This window comes from Agrilus planipennis, unplaced genomic scaffold (assembly GCF_000699045.2).
Source record: "Agrilus planipennis isolate EAB-ADULT unplaced genomic scaffold, Apla_2.0 scaffold6, whole genome shotgun sequence".
Classification (NCBI taxonomy): domain Eukaryota; kingdom Metazoa; phylum Arthropoda; class Insecta; order Coleoptera; family Buprestidae; genus Agrilus; species Agrilus planipennis.
The window spans coordinates 3,074,131-3,092,662 of NW_020439302.1; the positions used below are offsets into that span (position 1 = coordinate 3,074,131).

General features: G+C 34.1%; 4 protein-coding genes across 5 annotated transcripts in view; all 4 read left to right on the top strand.

Annotated features, from left to right (window-relative positions):
* LOC108744186 (E3 ubiquitin-protein ligase FANCL-like) overlaps positions 1–5,189 on the top strand; it is a 37,445-nt gene extending 32,256 nt beyond the window's left edge. The window contains exons 3-6 of the mRNA XM_025978463.1: positions 2,855–4,018; positions 4,076–4,667; positions 4,723–4,854; positions 5,152–5,189. Coding sequence (XP_025834248.1) covers positions 3,923–4,018; positions 4,076–4,667; positions 4,723–4,854; positions 5,152–5,189 — 858 coding nt within the window. The 5' untranslated portion in view covers positions 2,855–3,922. The remainder of the gene's footprint in view (positions 1–2,854; positions 4,019–4,075; positions 4,668–4,722; positions 4,855–5,151) is intronic.
* A 4,841-nt stretch (positions 5,190–10,030) lies between these two features.
* On the top strand, positions 10,031–15,130 carry LOC108732658 (zinc transporter ZIP9). Of its 2 annotated transcripts, XM_025978497.1 has the most exons (6): positions 12,766–12,884; positions 12,967–13,247; positions 13,383–13,598; positions 13,762–13,982; positions 14,245–14,363; positions 14,528–15,129. In XM_025978497.1, exons 2-6 carry the CDS (start codon positions 13,152–13,154, stop codon positions 14,770–14,772), a joined length of 897 nt encoding a protein of 298 aa, XP_025834282.1. In that variant the 5' UTR covers positions 12,766–12,884; positions 12,967–13,151; the 3' UTR covers positions 14,773–15,129. The 2 variants fall into 2 exon arrangements, with proteins under 2 accessions (XP_018319077.1, XP_025834282.1); XM_018463575.2 differs by lacking the exons at positions 12,766–12,884; positions 12,967–13,247; positions 13,383–13,598 and adding exons at positions 10,031–10,311; positions 10,447–10,662 and having other exon boundaries at positions 14,528–15,130.
* On the top strand, positions 10,757–12,375 carry LOC108742701 (40S ribosomal protein S3a). The gene is made up of 5 exons (XM_018478034.2): positions 10,757–10,822; positions 11,138–11,361; positions 11,552–11,754; positions 11,951–12,112; positions 12,173–12,375. The coding sequence occupies exons 2-5, from the start codon at positions 11,187–11,189 to the stop codon at positions 12,326–12,328; spliced, it is 696 nt and encodes a 231-aa protein (XP_018333536.2). The 5' UTR covers positions 10,757–10,822; positions 11,138–11,186; the 3' UTR covers positions 12,329–12,375.
* Positions 15,131–15,250: 120 nt separating the features above from the next.
* On the top strand, positions 15,251–18,523 carry LOC108744701 (transcriptional repressor protein YY1). The gene is made up of 5 exons (XM_018480602.2): positions 15,251–16,089; positions 16,916–17,324; positions 17,467–17,586; positions 17,675–17,793; positions 17,959–18,523. The coding sequence occupies exons 1-4, from the start codon at positions 15,633–15,635 to the stop codon at positions 17,787–17,789; spliced, it is 1,101 nt and encodes a 366-aa protein (XP_018336104.1). The 5' UTR covers positions 15,251–15,632; the 3' UTR covers positions 17,790–17,793; positions 17,959–18,523.
* The last annotated feature ends 9 nt before the right edge of the window (positions 18,524–18,532 follow it).

Here is an 18,532-nt window from a genome sequence, read left to right on the forward strand (position 1 = left end):
GAGAAAATATAAAATAGTGACCGATCTGCTTTTAGAGGCAATGGTGGACATTGACCTACCCGCAATTGGTCCCAAACGTGTATGGTTCATGATTTGCAACTGTCTGTCGTGAACAGAAAGGCGACCTCCATCGGGCCTCGTTGCCAAATGCTTTCGGGAAAACTTCGCCAAAAAAATAAAATGCAAACTGTTTCGTATTTTTGGTACCTGATTATTAATTCAATGTTCTCGGAATGAAATTGATTTGTTATGGGGCTTTATTTTTAAAAATTAAAAAAATTAAACGAAACCTAACGTCTCAAAATTGCGGTTTAGTATTTTCGGATCATCCATATTTATTTAATTAAAAAAAAATCAGCCTTCACCTTTGGCTATGTAAATTTAATTAATATAAATAAATAAGATAATTTAACAATTCAAATGTTGTGCCTAAACTGTTTTTAGTCCGATATATACCTAATGTTACAGTATCTATAAATCTATTGTAACTGAAGAAATTATATTGTTAACCAGAATTTTTGTTGTAAGTAAGTTAAATTTAAAACAGGAAAAAGAAAAAATTTTTAAACTAGTTTGTTGAAATTTTCTGTAATTATTATTAACTTAATTTTTAGTAATATCTTTACACAGAGTTTATTGTACGAAACCATTTTGTATATCACGTAACCCAGTAGTGATAACGCTTATCTTTGCACTTTTGATTGTCAAATTAAACATTATTGTAGCTTTCGATTGTGATTTAATTATTGCGCTCATTATAAAACTCGTGTGTTAGGTCATGAATTTGAACGAAATTAAATGGTATCACTGAGCGGTAGTTATAACGTGATTATTTAATTTTGGAACAGGTCATGTACTAACAATGATAACAAAGTCAACATTTACTTTGTGTATTTTTCATGTAAGATAGAGAATAAAATCCGAAGGAATGGTTTATTGATTTGCAAAACTCATTTTTACGACGTTATTGCGGATAAACTTACGAAAAAGTAAATGAAGCTGAAATAATTGTTATTATCTTCAAGATACATGCCCACAAACAGCGCAAATTTAACAATTTTTTACATAATTTGTCATTACTTTTTGACTGTCCCTTGTATTTTAATCGTCTAAGGGTACGCGCGAACTCGCCCCGCCGCTTAACTTTTTTAAAAGTCTACACGTAAGTTAATCATTTAATTTTCATTATTTGTAGTGTGTATTAACATTAATAAATTGTTATCGATTACGCTTCAAATAGAAACAACTGTCCATTCATTTTGTAACATACTGATCGTTTCCGTCTATACCGGATGTTGGTAATTTATGTATTGTTTATTGAAGTGCTTTTTTTTTAATGGATAGGTGTATGAATGGGGATGAAAATAATTCATTTAGGTATCATTTGAATAAAATGTGGCATGTTTGAGGATATCTTTTTAGAATACCATTTCTTTTAGTTTATCTTTATATAAATCTCCAGAATTCGTTGTTTTAATTTCTTTTAAATGTTTTTGACTTTTTTTCGAGACTTGGCAACGTGGCATGCTATCCTTTTTTGGAACTCGCAGTCTGGTTGCCCCGTTCGCTCGACGCGTCGACAACCGGCTAATTCAAGAGGGTCATAATTTTAAGCGTTCGTCTTTCGAATCCGTGACATCACAATCAGCTGGCTTACAATCTTATTACATAGTCCACGAACTTGATTGTGATGATCACCATCGCTACTACTTCCATTGTTTATTTGTTGTTACTGATCTTGCTGTTAATAACAACGTCGTCTGTCTTTTTTTTATAATAACAATCCCTTAATGTATACAGGGTGGATCGTCTTGACTATGTATATATATATGTACGCATGTATACGGATTTTATCAAAACTTTCTGTAAGATAATTATCTTTTTTTTTTTTCTGAATGTAAACTGGTAAAACCTGTTCCCTTTCAATTTTTTATTTTGAGTGAATACCGTTATTCCAGAAACACCTCGTATATGGTACAGCCTTGAAGGGAAAAACTGTACAACCAATTCGTGTATCTTCTTTTTGTTTCGCGGTGACCGCAAATGGTCAAAGGTACACGGACTGGCAGAAAACTTGTTCAGATCTGTCGCAACCCGTTTTTTACTTTGATCTAAAGATCATCAAATAAAGTTTTGTAACCGTTGTTGCTTCTTTCTGTAATTTTTCACCATAATCCTTCCTTTTTTTTTAAGCATACGTACTTTTAAAAGTATTATGGAGTAAACGAAACATTTATTTAACTTCATTTTTAATTTTGTTTAAGTTGGGAATCTTCTGTGCGCTAAATTTTTATTGTTTTATTGTACCTACAGTAATAACAGAATGAAAATGGTTCTGTCATTTTAAATTTCGAAGAAAATTGTTTCTTAAGTTTATTCGTTTTATTTTTTTATTATAACTTCAATTAAGTTTGTTCTAATTAATTATATTCATGAAACGTTTATTTTATTGGAAGTAGTTTTTTATTGTATTTTTCTATTTTTTGTGTTTTGATAAAACGATTAATTTGCCGAACACTTTCGTCACGCAATTAGTCGTGCATGTTTGCGTAATTTACGAGCAAAACGGTTGTTAATAAATTATGCAAAAATTCATTCATATTAACAAGAGTGAACATGTTGCAGAACACCAAGTAAAATTTTCTACTAATAATATGTATAAATAATCAGCCCTTTCCAACGATGTGTTACACGATCCCAGAAATTTCGGCCTCTATTGCCCGCCTTCGTCAATATATTTTGTGTCAAATATTTTTGAGATTTTAGATTCCAGATTTCAAACAAAATTGTGAAAATTAAATCAAAACAATTGTAATGTTTTTGTTATATTTATTGTTTTTCTTTATTGTTGCAGTTTTCGACTTGTTTAACGTGGTTCCGTTGGATGGGGTAAGTCCCGTTTTGCTAGTAGGAACCCGTAGATCCGAACTTGTGTTTCTATGGCCTCACAAGTTCGTATTTAACGGGACCTACTACCAAAAATAATCAACAAAACGCAGAGGGAAAATGTGTGTTCTATTCGCTGCAATTTTTCCCAATCGTCTTTTGACCTACGTACATGCGGAGTGCTTTTTTAAAAAATAAAAGAAGAAAGAAAAGGGGAGCGAAAAATAAAAAAGAGGGTGGTTTCTGGGTGAGGTAGTAGGTTGTATAGTAAGTATTACACCTTTTTGGAGTACTGTACAGCCTGCTAACTTTCCCTGAATCGTACCATTTTCGCCAAAAATTAGCAGCAATTTTGACCTTTATTTGACATTTATAAACCGTAATACCTAATAAAAGATTACTTTATAGCTTTGAAGTACTTTCGTTGCATTTTATATTGCACGCAGTACAAAAAAACAGTGGCGTGGAAATAAATTTTAATTTCTCCTTTACCTTTTCCCAAAATCATTTCCACGCCACTGGTAAAATATATTATAGATCGTTACGATGCCACTGTTCAGTGTTGATTTTTTTTGACATTGTAAACGTGATTATGTGTTTGTATTTATTGCAACAGGTCAATGTATGCAAAGGCTAATTTTGCCTGTTCCCTGAGACCCTAACTTGTGATGTTAATTGAACTCTCACAAGCTAGCGACTCGGGTATTGGCGGATGGCAACACTGCAGAGCGTCTAGTAACTTTTGAATTAAGGGATTGACAACATTTATTCACTATTGGTGTAATTTAACATGGCTGCTTAATGTTTATTTAATTGTCAAGTTTGTGATAATTTTATTTATAATTTTGAAAGAAAGACCACAAAGTTGTTTATTTCATAATTAATAGTAGCGTGTGTACAGGTAGAAGCTAAACCTACCTCATTTGTAACGTGTTTCTTAATGATTTTGTGGTATTAGTGTTGATTGTTAGTTTTAAGGTTATAACTGTACTGTAACTAATTAACTGGGAACTATTTAAATTAAATTAACGTTATAATGAACGAAATTGAACTTAAAATGTTATTGCAATATCCTTTTATTGTTCCCATAAAGGATAATAAGTTCCAATATGCAGGCTATATGTTAGTAAATGTCAGTGCTGTGTAATGTTTTTATGTATTATTTTTTAAATGTTGTGTTTATTTAAAGGGTGTGGATTATGATATTGATTTAAGTACACCTTCCGACGATTTTGAAGGCTATGAAGTTAAAATGACGCATCAGTTGCAACCGTTTCAAAAAGAAATTAAGAATTTGATAAGATATGCAGATGGATATAATGTTTTAGAATTATTGGACAAATTGAAAGATATTCTATCAGCCAAAACTATACCCAAAGAAATTATTAATCACACTGCTGTTTATAGACATGTGATTAATGAATATGTTGAACTTCGAGAGTTTTATTTTAACATTCATAAATGTGTTCTGGCTAGTAATATGTCAGACATTAGTATTGTTCACATTGATACTTCAGGAAGAACCCATCAAATTAAAATTAGTATTGATTATGACGAGCAAAAAAATATATTCAAAGTAGTGGACAGTAGTCTTCCAAATCCTACTAATAGGGAATTATTTAAATCGTCAAATTCTTTGAAAGCATTATATGAAGTTTTTGTTAATACCATAGAAAGATTGCAATTATTTTTTGATATAATGGATAGCATAAGTGAAATTTGTTGGATTTTAGATCCATTACAACCAACAAGAAAAGATTATCATAGAAGAATAGCTTTAGGTAAGTCATTAACCAATAAAATATTTTATAAATTAATGTGTGTATTTTTTAATAGGTAATACTTCCTCTGTTATCCTTACTGTTGACCCATGGTTTCCCACAAATCCTCCTGATTTAAAGTTTCTTGGCCCTGAAAGAATTATAAATGATTTAAGAGAAAAANTTGACGAATCAGTCTATAGAGATGGCATTAATAGACTGGAACACCGCTATGAGAAATGTATCAGCCTTGGAGGAGATTATGTTGAGAAATAAAAAAAAAAAATTTTTAAAAACCTTGTTTTTCTTGGTCAGGCCGGAAACTTATCAATCCACCCTCGTATATCTATTAATGCCAGATATTTTAATTTGATAGGTAGAAGCTGAGGTATAATTTATATGTATAATAATTCAAGAATTCAAGTACATAAACATGGGATTAGTTAGAGCTAGGCAAAACTTCAGTGTTTTGTGCTTAGAAATGTGCTTCCCGAGTCCTTTCAAGGCTTAGAAGAACTGCAATCCAAACCCCCGAATTGGTAATTGCAAGTCCTTGAACTTTATAATGTAATTGGGCTTGATGAGCTAAAGCACTTTAAGTAAATGCTTTGGACTTATTGCATAGAGCTGTTTAGATTAGAACTTTGTTCAGTCCTGTCTATATCGAAAGTGCTTTAGTCCATGTAGCCGTAGCCCCAGTTACATTTTAAAATCCAAGATCTTGGATTCTAAAATGTAATTGGCACTTTAAGGACTAAAGCACTCAAAGTAAAAGCTTAAGGCTTGTTACATAGTGTTATTTAGATGAGAGCTTTGCCCACGAAAGGATATGCCAGATTTGCACAGTCAATTCGGTTAATACCAGAGCTAGATAAAGCTTCAGGGCTTTGTACCTACTTGAAAATATGCTTTCAAGTTTTCCAGTGTACTGCAAGACCTCTTTCGTTAGCCAGTAGTTGAGGCCAAAACTGCACAAAGCGCTCACCAAAACAGCTTTAAGTCCTAACGCCAAAGACCTAACTGAAAGTGCTTTAGTCCTGGAAGCCCCAATTACATTTTAAAATCCAAGACCTTCGATTCATGCACTTTGAAAGATCTCGAAGCCATTTGAATTTTAATTGCAAAGTACTTTTATATATTATATTGGTAAAGTAATTCTTTTAACAAGGCTTAACCCCTTGTTGACAAAAGGTTTTGAATGCAGTGCTTCTAAGCTGTGAAAAAACTGGAAGCACATTTTCAAGCACAAAGCGCTACCCAGCTTTGGATGGTGTTTCATAAACGAATTATTTTACAAAAATATTTTGTGAATTGTATAACTGAGGGTTTCGAACTCTTTAAAAGTGCTTCAGAACCTTTCAAAGTGCTTTAGGGCTTTAAACCTAATTACTCTTCGAAGTCTAAGCCCTTGGATTCTAGAATGTAATTGGAGCCTTAAAGACAAAAGCACTTTAATAAGTAAGGATTTGGGGCTCAGGTCTTGGAGCTGTTTTAATGAGGACTTTGTCCATGTTTAGCTAATAACACTAAGCCTACCATGGTAATTTGTTCTAGTGTTAAACTTTATTACTATAATACAGAAAAAAAACCCTCTATAACAAAAAAAATGTTCGATGTCTCAAAAAAAGGTTCCATTCGTCATGGGGTTTTCAATATAAGGTATTTCGATCTCTTTGCTGCATATGCCATTTTTAGCCCCAGTTTAGTTTTTTATTTGGAAAATCCATTTTTCATCGCACGTTCGCCCATCATCGCGCATGCTGATGGGGCAGTCGTCGCCCCTGGCCCACTTCGCGCGTTTGCGACAAAGACACGCGGTCGTGGAGTCGTCGTCGTCGACCGCCACCGCCGCGGCCGGCGTCGGCGCCGCCGCCGTCCGTTGTATCGGCGGGTTGTTCAACTTTCGGCCTGCTGAGATTCCAAGGGCGTTCGCGGGCCCAGACGCAACGTTGCCAAACGAAAGTTTACGTTTACGGCAGGCAATTCTTCTCATATATTGTCGTTGCTTGTATGTGTAAATGTACTCAAACAGCCCACTTGATCAGAGAAAACACAAGACTGATAGGCCTCCACCCGGCGGCCGCGTACTTACATATACATGGTACCTGCCGAGACGGTCGGGGGTGCGATTCGACTGCGCCCCGGGCACATAAATTCTGCTGGAGAATTAACTGTCGAACTCTTTTTTTGTGTGTTATCAATTTGTCTGACCTAAAGTCTAGAACCCCTAGATCATAGGCGATTGTTTTCGATTCAAAATTGGCCTTTTGGATATTAGTCCACGTCCGCGAGGAAATACCTCTTCTTCCCAGTAATCCTTAATCGTCATTTAATCGTTTCTTTTAAATTTTCAGAACAAACAAAATAGCTCAAACCTTAACGCCAAAACACGACACTGTAGTTGTCCGAAGCACTTTTAGGTAACAAGGACTGAAGTGAACTGTCAATCCCTGAAGAAGGTAACCTTGTTACCGAAAAGTGCTTCGGACAACTAAAGTGTCGTGTTTTGGCTTTGGGCTTTGAGCTATTTTGTTTGTGCTAAAACAACCGCCAAAGTTTTTCCAATCTTCATTTTTCTAAAATTTCGTCGATTTCTTTTACATTTTTCATCACTATTCAACCCTCATTAGGCGTAAAATGACAAAGTATAAACTATTATATGGAGAAAGCATTTTTAAAGTCTCAAACTCCTACATAGCGAATGAACCGGGGGAATTCGGGGTGTAATTAGAGACATATTAGAAGCAGAAACTGGAGTTAAGAGCATAGCAGCAGACCTATGTAGAATAGATTACTGTTCGTAAATAGTTAAGGATGTCATGGGATGTTCTAGCTTTAGGGAAATTGGAAGATTAGCTCAGAATAGGAAAGAGTGGAGGTGCGTGTCCAACCAGTCTTAGGACTGACCTTATGATGATGATGAAAAACTAGAAGAAGTCTCTGATTTTCGATAGATATTGCGAGGGTCGGATAACTCAGGATAAAACAAGCACTAGCAATATAAAATAAGGAATAGAGCAGAAGAAACCGCTTTTGACTCGTGGTTGGTTAGTTTAGAAATTCAAAAAAGATTATTAAGAGTGGATATTTGGATATCATAGCATAATAAATGTTGGAAGTATTGAAGAGCAAAAACTCTAGGGTTATATAGGTACATATTAAGAATACATATAACGTTTATTGTGGCGATGGTGCAGTTCACAACTCCCTTTTGATTTCCGCAAGCAAGTTCATCTTTCCTTCTGTACTAACCAAGATCCAGCAGTTGCAGCAGACCTACATCCACCCTCGTCTTGCTTACTTCTTTTACCATTTTTTTTCTCCGTTTTTTTTTTTTGTCCCCATCTCCAGATCTCCAGTTATTTTGTTCTTTAACGTACGAGAATGCCATCGTCAGAGAAGACCTGCGGAACAGCTGGACGAAGACAGATATTTTTTTTACTTTTGTGAACACTCTGAACTCGTGTTGAAAAAATGTCGCACCCTAGCTGAGGGGGATAGAAAACCATAGCCAAAATATTCAGCCACGTATTGATAAAATTATCTTTTATCGTAAATTAATGTACATGTGCATATAGGCCTTCTCTATTCCGGTGTCGTTTGTTTATTTGGGTTTTTTTTCATTTCCTGTTTTTGTTTTTATTGGGAATTGAACAGGTGTACGGCGAGAAAGAATTTCCCATCCGAAATGCAATCACCAGGTGGTGGCGGTGGCGGGTGGGGATAGTGTGCGAAATACGGGGTCGTAAGTCTGACCTGACCCCCGTCAGTCGAGGGCAGGTAGAAGGAAGTAATATAGGTACGCAATGTATATTATGCACAGCATGTCCCAAAGCACTTAATTTGAAATAAAATCTGTGAGCATGGTTGAACGCGAGCTTCGATCATAGAGGGCAATCTGTAATAAATTATGATAAAATATATTTACAGAAATCAGAGCCTCTTGAGGGTTGGAATGATAAATTAATTAAGAGAAGATAATGGAAAATATTATTACTAAATGTAATATTCTTACGTACGTATGCAACTTCAATGCACAAGGTGTATACTGGGTTGCATACATCCAGTTAGATTATGTACTAACATCTCTTTTTATGAAAAATAGTAATTATATTTATATTTACAATAAATATTAATTAAAATGTGGATGGAAGAGGAAGGGGGCGATGCACATCAAATTAATAAAATAAATGGAAAATATATTTAATCAAACGATTTTCGAAATTGTTTTGTAAATTATCCTTACAAACAAATCAGATAATTCATTTTGAAATACACGTTTATTTAATGATATGATATGAATACACTAATGGCAAATTGAGAACCGAACACATTACATGCAATCATCGAAGTGCAATATCATCTTTCGAAAAATACGACGTGATATAGGTAGGAATATTCGTACAAGTCCAACGCATCTTTGGTGAACATTTTGCCTTACCTGTATGCGTATATTTTCTGTTGCGATGTGGGACACATTGTATATACTATATTTCTATACACAGATAAATATTATATATGAGCGGGTATTTTCTATGTACCCGAAAACAAGAAAAAAAAAACGCTTTCACTGTTGTGGAAAAATATTGCCTGGTCTGTCGGAAAGGGAATTCAAAAAGATTGAACACTTCCGGTTGTCGGAAGTGGTATGGCACACCATGCAAAAAAAGGACGAGCGCGTAAATAAGTATAGGAGAAAGAGTGATCGAAAACAGAAAAAAATAAGATAAAGTATATTAGATAAATATTTGAATATTATTAGAAGTTAAATCATCTCAATGCGAACGAATTTTAAAAATATTTTGTTTCGTTGAAGTTGGGTTCAAATTAAAGTAAGAATTATGATATTATTAATGCTGATAGAAAGTCAAGTATTTTTCTAGAATGGTGTCTATTGAACAGATGTAACAATTTACGTGATAAAGCTCATAACATTGAGCGAAACGTCAGAATATTCATCTTATCTATTTCAATATTGTTCATACATATTATGTATATTATTCTCGAGTCTTATTAGTTAAAGAAGTATGTGAAACAGGGTACATTAATATCTAATACTTACGACGTGGTACGACGGTTAAAAAATTAATAAACAATATGAGTGACGGAAGACATTGTGAAAAAATTAATATTATTGATTGGATGAATGTTGGCGCCATAGTTCTTGTACCGTATCCTTCAGCAAGGTCGCCATAGAAACTAATTTTGCATACGAACAAATACGTTAAACAGTTTTTTAGATTCAATACATACAACAAAAAGGTTATTGAATAAATTGTTCTAATTTCTAGAAATTAGATTAGCTATTAATCTGGGTTCTGTTATTTTTAAATTATAATATTTTATTCATATTATATTACTTGTTCATGATATATTGTTTTTAGGTTATGTTTACGTTGACACTTATGTTATCGTTAACAGATGATAGCCTGTAAAACAAATTATCTGGATAGTTTTGTTAATGAATTGTTAACCATTCCTTCCCTCCGTATGTTTGTTAAAGAAGACATACACAAATATCCAGCTTTTCTAATTTTAAAGCACTACCGTTGACCAGAAGACTTAAAAAATGGAAGAAACATTAATGTTAGTGTCCCTTGTGGTTGTTATGCTAATAGGATCTTATCTGGCTGGTTCTATACCTCTTTTTATGAGTCTTTCAGAGGTTAGTAGTAAGTTTATTAATGTAAATATTTACGTTATTTCTTAACAGTAATTCCAATTGGTGTAACAGATGTTTGAAAAAGTGAAAGGTGCATTCCATGGTTCCATAGTATAAAGGGCGTTTGTTTTATTTTAGGAGACATTGAAAAAGGTTACTGTATTTGGGTCAGGACTTTTAGTCGGAACAGCTTTGGCTGTAATTATTCCAGAAGGAGTTCGTTCTTTAACTACAAGTATACATGTGAAAGAAGGAGCGAATGAAACCCATACTGCCCAGAAAGTTAATGATCCTTTGTCTGTGATAGGAATTAGTCTTATTTTAGGCTTTGTTTTAATGTTGCTGATTGATCAGGTAAGATTTCATTTTATGGGTGACTTTTTGCTGTTATCTTATCAGAATTTTTATTGGCTACATATGTAGAAACAAAGTTAATCCTTTTATTTACTGAATTNGCGGTCGGCAAAAATAAAGGTTTATCGAAAGGTGGAAAAAAGGGTGTCAAAAAGAAGATGTAAGTCTAGTATTTTACCATTTTCTTATATAATTAGTCCTTAAAAATTAAGTGTGCATTAGGAATTGATAATATACTTTGTGATGTTCGGGATATATGTTGGTTCATCAGTCCACATTGGTTTGCTTTCAATTGATTTATTAAGTATGGAGATTTATTTCTTTATAAAAATGTTAATTAATCGTAGTACTTTGTTATTACCTTTATTGTTTTGTAATTCTTTGATAAGGATTCGAATTCAAACCCTTTTTTGAAAATCTGGATTGAGGTTACATGCCTTTAAATGTTTATATTAATTGTGCTTTCTTTTATCAGTGTCGACCCCTTTACAAGGAAAGACTGGTACGATGTGAAAGCCCCATCAATGTTTATCACGAGGCAAGTGGGAAAAACTTTGGTAAATAGGACTCAAGGAACCAAGATTGCATCAGAGGGTTTAAAATTTAGAGTGTTTGAAGTATCTTTAGCAGATTTACAAAATGACAACGATGCTGATCGTTCGTTCCGAAAATTTAAACTCATCTGTGAAGATGTTCAAGGTAAATGCATTGTATAAAATATTTTTTCTTTTTAAATGTATTACAAATGATGAGACACTCAGCTCGCTTTGATAGAATTATGAAGATAACTCATTGTTCCCTATAATTAAGTATCTGAAGCTAAGTCTGTAAAGTTTTGGTCGTTATGGATCTAAGTATAGTTCCTAAAGGTTTTTGTTAATTCTTTTAGGAAGAAATTGTCTTACAAATTTCCATGGTATGGATATAACAACTGATCGACTTAGGTCAATGGTAAGGAAGTGGCAGACACTAATTGAAGCTTCTGCTGATGTTAAGACCACTGATGGGTATTTGCTTAGGGTGTTTTGCATTGGATTCACCCATAAAGATCCGGCATCTCAGAGAAGGACTTGTTATGCCCAGCACACCCAGGTATAGATTTGAAAACTTATTACAAAATGTCTTAAAGTATTTAAGATTTAATGATGATACACTCAGCTCGCTTTGATGTATACATGAAGAAAATTTTATGTTCCCTATATGTTTATAAACTGAATTTAAGGCTTCTAATTTGGATTTGTATATTAATGAATAGGTGAGACTAATTTAGTGAAAAATTTGATTTCAGGTTAGACAAATTCGTAAAAAAATGGTAGAAATAATAACTCGTGATATTACGGGCAGTGACTTGAAAGAAGTTGTTAATAAACTCCTTCCAGATTCCATTGCAAAGGATATTGAAAAAGCCTGTTTAGGAACATATCCTTTGCATGATGTTTACATCAGGAAGGTAATTACATATAGTTTTGTTGTCTTTTATTTTTTTTATTAAAACTTGTATTATTATCAGGTGAAGGTTTTGAAAAAACCTCGTTTTGAGTTGTCCAAGTTATTGGAATTGCATGGTGATGGTGGTAAAGGAAGTACACCTGGCGAATCAGGTGAAGCAGGCTCTAAAGTAGACAGGCCAGAAGGTTATGAACCGCCTGTGCAAGAGAGTGTTTAAGCTGTAAAGAGAAAAAAGAAGGAAAATAAAACCCTGTTTATAACTTTTTTTAAAAGTAACGTTTTGCCAAGGAAGAAGTGAGAAAATATAAAATAGTGACCGATCTGCTTTTAGAGGCAATGGTGGACATTGACCTACCCGCAATTGGTCCCAAACGTGTATGGTTCATGATTTGCAACTGTCTGTCGTGAACAGAAAGGCGACCTCCATCGGGCCTCGTTGCCAAATGCTTTCGGGAAAACTTCGCCAAAAAAATGAAACACAAACTGTTTCGTATTTTTGGTACCTGATTAATTCAATGTTTTTGGAAAGAAATTGATTTGTTATGGGNCATACTTTTGAACAAAATATCGGTAAGAAGTTTTTCTGCTGTAAATCTAAATGCTAAATGAATTTTACATTTCAGAGCTTTGAAATTATCTATGGCCTTGAAACTTCAACGGGTCTCTAGATACTTTTGTGTGTGCTTAAAATGTGTTGTCGCAATTAATGTTTATATTGGCTGATGTGGACTTTTTCAACAATTTCTTAAGGAAGGCAGTTTTCCACAAAATAGGTATATAGGAAAAGCAGTTATGTTTTTAAATTATAATATTTTATTCATATTATATTACTTGTTCATGATATATTGTTTTTAGGTTATGTTTACGTTGACACTTATGTTATCGTTAACAGATGATAGCCTGTAAAACAAATTATCTGGATAGTTTTGTTAATGAATTGTTAACCATTCCTTCCCTCCGTATGTTTGTTAAAGAAGACATACACAAATATCCAGCTTTTCTAATTTTAAAGCACTACCGTTGACCAGAAGACTTAAAAAATGGAAGAAACATTAATGTTAGTGTCCCTTGTGGTTGTTATGCTAATAGGATCTTATCTGGCTGGTTCTATACCTCTTTTTATGAGTCTTTCAGAGGTTAGTAGTAAGTTTATTAATGTAAATATTTACGTTATTTCTTAACAGTAATTCCAATTGGTGTAACAGATGTTTGAAAAAGTGAAAGGTGCATTCCATGGTTCCATAGTATAAAGGGCGTTTGTTTTATTTTAGGAGACATTGAAAAAGGTTACTGTATTTGGGTCAGGACTTTTAGTTGGAACAGCTTTGGCTGTAATTATTCCAGAAGGAGTTCGTTCTTTAACTACAAGTATACATGTGAAAGAAGGAGCGAATGAAACCCATACTGCCCAGAAAGTTAATGATCCTTTGTCTGTGATAGGAATTAGTCTTATTTTAGGCTTTGTTTTAATGTTGCTGATTGATCAGGTAAGATTTCATTTTATGGGTGACTTTTTGCTGTTATCTTATCAGAATTTTTATTGGCTACATATGTAGAAACAAAGTTAATCCTTTTATTTACTGAATTGAAGATAAGACATACATTTAGCATAATTATTTTATTTTATAGTTTACCTGTTCTCTTTTTCAGATATCTCAAAGGAGAAACGAGTCATTAAATCCTTCAGAACGAAATATTACTGCAACTATCGGTCTGGTGGTTCATGCAGCAGCTGATGGAGTTGCTCTAGGGGCTGCGGCTACCACAAGTCATACAGACGTCGAAATTATTGTATTTCTAGCGATTATGTTGCACAAGGCTCCTGCAGCCTTTGGTTTGGTCACATTCTTGTTACACGAAGGAATTGAAAGGTAATTAATTCATAAAAATAAAAAACGATACCAAGCTGATTCTAAAAAGCATGGTATTACTTATTTGGCTTTCATTTATTTTTGGTTTTTGTAAACTATTTTTGGAAAATTTATAAATGTTTTTTAGCCAACTCTTCTTGCAGTTTAAATAGAAAAAGATGCCCTTAGATCAGTTTTAAAAAACGATAAAGGCATTTCTTACCCTTTTTACTTTTTATTGGGAGTTATAGAGGGCAATAATGAAGATTTTTTTGTATTTCAGACAGAGAATAAGGAGACATTTGATAATTTTCTCGTTAGCAGCTCCTTTGTTGGCCCTTGTTACTTATTTCGGAATAGGGCAAGAACAGAAGGAAAGATTTAGCTCTGTTAATGGCACAGGTTGGTATATGCGCCCAAATGGGGCGAAAAGTTACTGTTTTTGTAAAAAGAGAGTCAATGAATAAGAAAAAATCTTAGTTGTGATATTGAGGGAAGAGTTTTTTCCTATTCATCTTTTCAGCGTCTTTTTTTTTTTAACTGTGAGCATTTTTTTTTTCCTCTAGGCATTGCCATGCTATTTTCTGCTGGCACATTTCTTTATGTGGCCACCGTTCACGTGTTAGCAGACTTGACCCAGAAGGGTCATCAGACACATCATTCTTCCTATTCTAGACTGCAAAATGTGGAGAACGGTGCAGCCCCCGTCGCCAAGGTTGTCACCCCTCAGTCTCTAGCACATTCCGAACTTATTATCCTAATAGTAGGTTGTCTTGTTCCCTTATTTCTTACCTTAGTCCATCATCATTAATCGATACATATTTCATGATATGTGATTTTGTCATCTCATTGAGGTGACATGATAAATGCGATTTTTGTATCTTTTATTTTCTGAAAAAAAGGCCATGAGGTTTTTGGTAAACCTTTGGGCCTAAATTAATAATTTTGGAATGTGTATCGTGCGTAATCTCTGTCGATAATATACAACAAGAAATCTACGACAAAAACTTTAGTCGTGAGATTTACAGGTAATTCTTAAGTGTGAAAGGTGCTTAAAAAGTATTCGCATCAATATAAGCCAATAGGGTAGGGCATTATTATTATATCTTAAAAGACCATATAATTTTTTTATTTCAATAGAAAATGTATATTATGTACAATTGTTTATTGTTTAAATTTTACGTACTTAATAATGGAATAAATGTTGTTTTTAAAGAAAATAAGTCTTTAAAACGATACATAATCCTTTTCAAGTAGATTATTAATAATCTTTTTGGTAATATTAATATTATTACATTATTATTCATTAATAATTTATTTTTTTCCTTTTCACTGTATTAAAATTGTACGCTGTTCTAATTTCAAATTTCCCGGAGTTGATAGAAGAGGACAGCCTATTCCTTGTTTAATAGGTTAGTTGAAGTAATTCCCGTTAATCAGCGCCAAAAAGTGTGTGAAGGAGTGATGCGACGTACGTCGTGGGAGTGTGTTGCTGTGAAACTGCTTTAGAAATCGAAACGTACGTGGAGATTGAAGCACGTTGCGCATTGAAAATCATTTTCTTCGAAGTGATGGTCGCGTGCAGTTGTCCGCCATTGTTATTTATACGGTGAGCTGACATATTACTCCGCCATATTGTGGAACCATATTTTATAAACAAATAAATCAGAAATGGCGGATCACCAAAACATAATGTGCGAAGTCGAAATTCAACCGGACATCCAAGAGTGCGTGGAAATAGAGACGATTCCTGTAGATATGCCCGAAACCGTGGAAACTATCGTCGAATGTGGTGAACCTATGATACCTATGCAATCGTTGGAAGGTCGGGACATTATCCTGGAGCCCCAGGAAGAGGTTATCGACGATTCCGGTGATCCTTTAAACCTATACGACGTACCTGTGCCAGACGCGAGTGAAATTTACGTAGAATCTTCCCCGGGACCGTCTATAAAACGTAAAAAGACTGCTAATCGTAACCGTGGTGTTTTAATCAAACAAGAAGCTATGCTTGGCGGTGATATGACTATAGAAACCAAACCTAGGAAATGGGAACAGAAGCAAGTGCAAATTAAAACCATGGAGGGTGAATTCTCGGTCACGATGTGGGCGTCTGGAGCCAGTGATGGTGAGTGGTTTTTCTTTCTTTTTCTACTGACGTGCAGTGGTAAATTAGGGCGTACATTTAATTAAGTCTAATATTAGCAGCCTTCTACACATTTTGTGGACCTGTTTCTTGATTTTGATATAATCGGAAATTTCCGTATCCTAGTCCTAGTTGTGTGAGCCTTCAAGGTCAAAGGAATTACAACCGCACCCTAAACCGTATACTTTTTGTCATTTTGCCTCATAGCTAATCGAATTTTGAAAAATTTAACACTTGGCAAGTCTTGTTTATGTACAAATCGGCCATTACTGAAATTTACTGCCATTTTATAAATGGCTGAACAAATTTCTATGGCGCAGTCATGGCCGACTTTCGCATAGTTAATTCGATACATTAATTAAAATTGACTGTTAAACAATTTCCTTTTTGCAAAAAGAAACGTAGAGGACGTTCATTATGTAAATCCTGTTTTGATTTCTTAAAGTATAATAAGTTCGATGAAAGTATACGGTAGCGCTGTGCCCTCGGTTTTCGACGTAACAATCGTTCGATGTAAAAGTCAGTCATTGGCATTTTTGCCGGTAGGTTCGCTAGTGTAGTTTTGAAATACAAGGTCTATGCGAAAAGTTTTGGAAAAAATTGTAATATTTAAAATAATCTTATTAATTTATTATTATAAAGCAGGGGATTAATTTCAACAAAAGCATGTTGTATAATTAAAAAGTAATTATAAAAATTGTTTATCTTGTTAAAACTTGTCTTCTTCAAGCCTTTATAAGTATCTTCTAAAATTAATATACACATTATTGTTTGAAAATGATGGATGTTTTCTTTTTATATTTTCTAGACGAGGGTTCGAATCCTGAGCCAGACCCTGATTATACCGAATATATGACTGGTAAAAAAATCCCTGCAGACGGAATTCCAGGCCTGGATCTGTCCGATCCGAAACAACTTGCAGAATTCGCACGTCCTGGATTGAAGAGTCCGCGGGTGCGACGTCCCAATCAGGACAATGTGGACAGGACTATCGCATGCCCGCACAAAGGATGCACCAAAATGTTCCGCGACAATTCGGCGATGAGAAAACACCTTCATACGCATGGCCCCCGCGTACATGTATGCGCTGAATGCGGAAAAGCCTTTGTAGAATCGAGCAAACTTAAAAGACACCAACTCGTACACACCGGGGAAAAACCGTTCCAGTGTACTTTCGAGGGATGTGGGAAGCGATTTAGTCTTGATTTTAATTTAAGGTAAGACAATGTTATAATATGCCCATATACATGCAAATAATGTAAAAACTACTGAACAGACTCTGAAATTGTACAGTTCAGAGTTGAAGTAGTTTATGGTCTTTTAATTCCATTGAAGCTAATAATTGTTTTTGTTTGATAGGACCCATGTACGTATTCACACGGGAGACCGACCTTACGTGTGCCCCTTTGATGGTTGCAACAAGAAGTTTGCACAGTCCACAAATTTGAAAAGCCATATTCTAACTCATGCCAAAGCGAAGTAAGTGGAAGTAAATTTACTTTGTGTGTTTGTTATATGTTTTCTTGTTGTTCGAACGATGTTTAATATTTTCTTCTGTGTTGTTTAGGTCTCGAAATGCGCTGGCTCGAGCAAATGCTAATACAATGCAGATGTTACAACCTCAGTTCGTACAAGTCGAGGTTGCAGACGTTGAGCAGCCTTACATTGTATACACTGATTAACAGGGTAAATATTTCTTTGTATAACGTAAATGTATCCAATACAAATATGTATTGCTTTTGAGATTAGTTGTAATAATAGTTTATTTACTGAAAAATCGTTCTATAAGTTTATTTGTTATTTAATGTGTAATGTTTTTGCGAAATTGATTTCTGTTTTTATTTGTTGCAGAGGAAGAGTTCGATTGAACCAGTGATAACGAAAACAAAGAGGACTTTCTTACAATTAAGGTAGTTTAGAACAACCTGAGCCATACCAAAAAAGTCGAAGACATCAGGAGAGTGTTAGAGCTAGTTATTTCAATAATTTGTAATAGTTGTATTTCTCAAAATTCTTCTCAGTTGTGTACTCTTTGTTTTAACCATTTTAATTTATATAAGTGGCGATAGAATTAATTAATTGTTAAGTAGTTTTGCGGAAAAAAGTTATTTATTGCAATCGAAGAATGTTTTGATTCCTTGCCTTATCCTTGGCGTCAAATTTATCAGGAATTCATTGTGTATAGAAAAGGAAACGTTTAAAAATTAATATTTTTGTAATATTAAATCGAAATTATATTTAAATAGTTTTGTTGTGTATGAAATACGAGATTGTCTGCGTGAAGACTTGCATTTTTTCTTCTTAGTACTTCAGTTAATGTGATGTAAATTGAGTAATTTTACGATAAGTAAAGTTTAGTCTTTATCATTTAATTGCAACCAATATTTGGTTAATTATTGTAAACTGACCTTAAGCACTTGTGTAC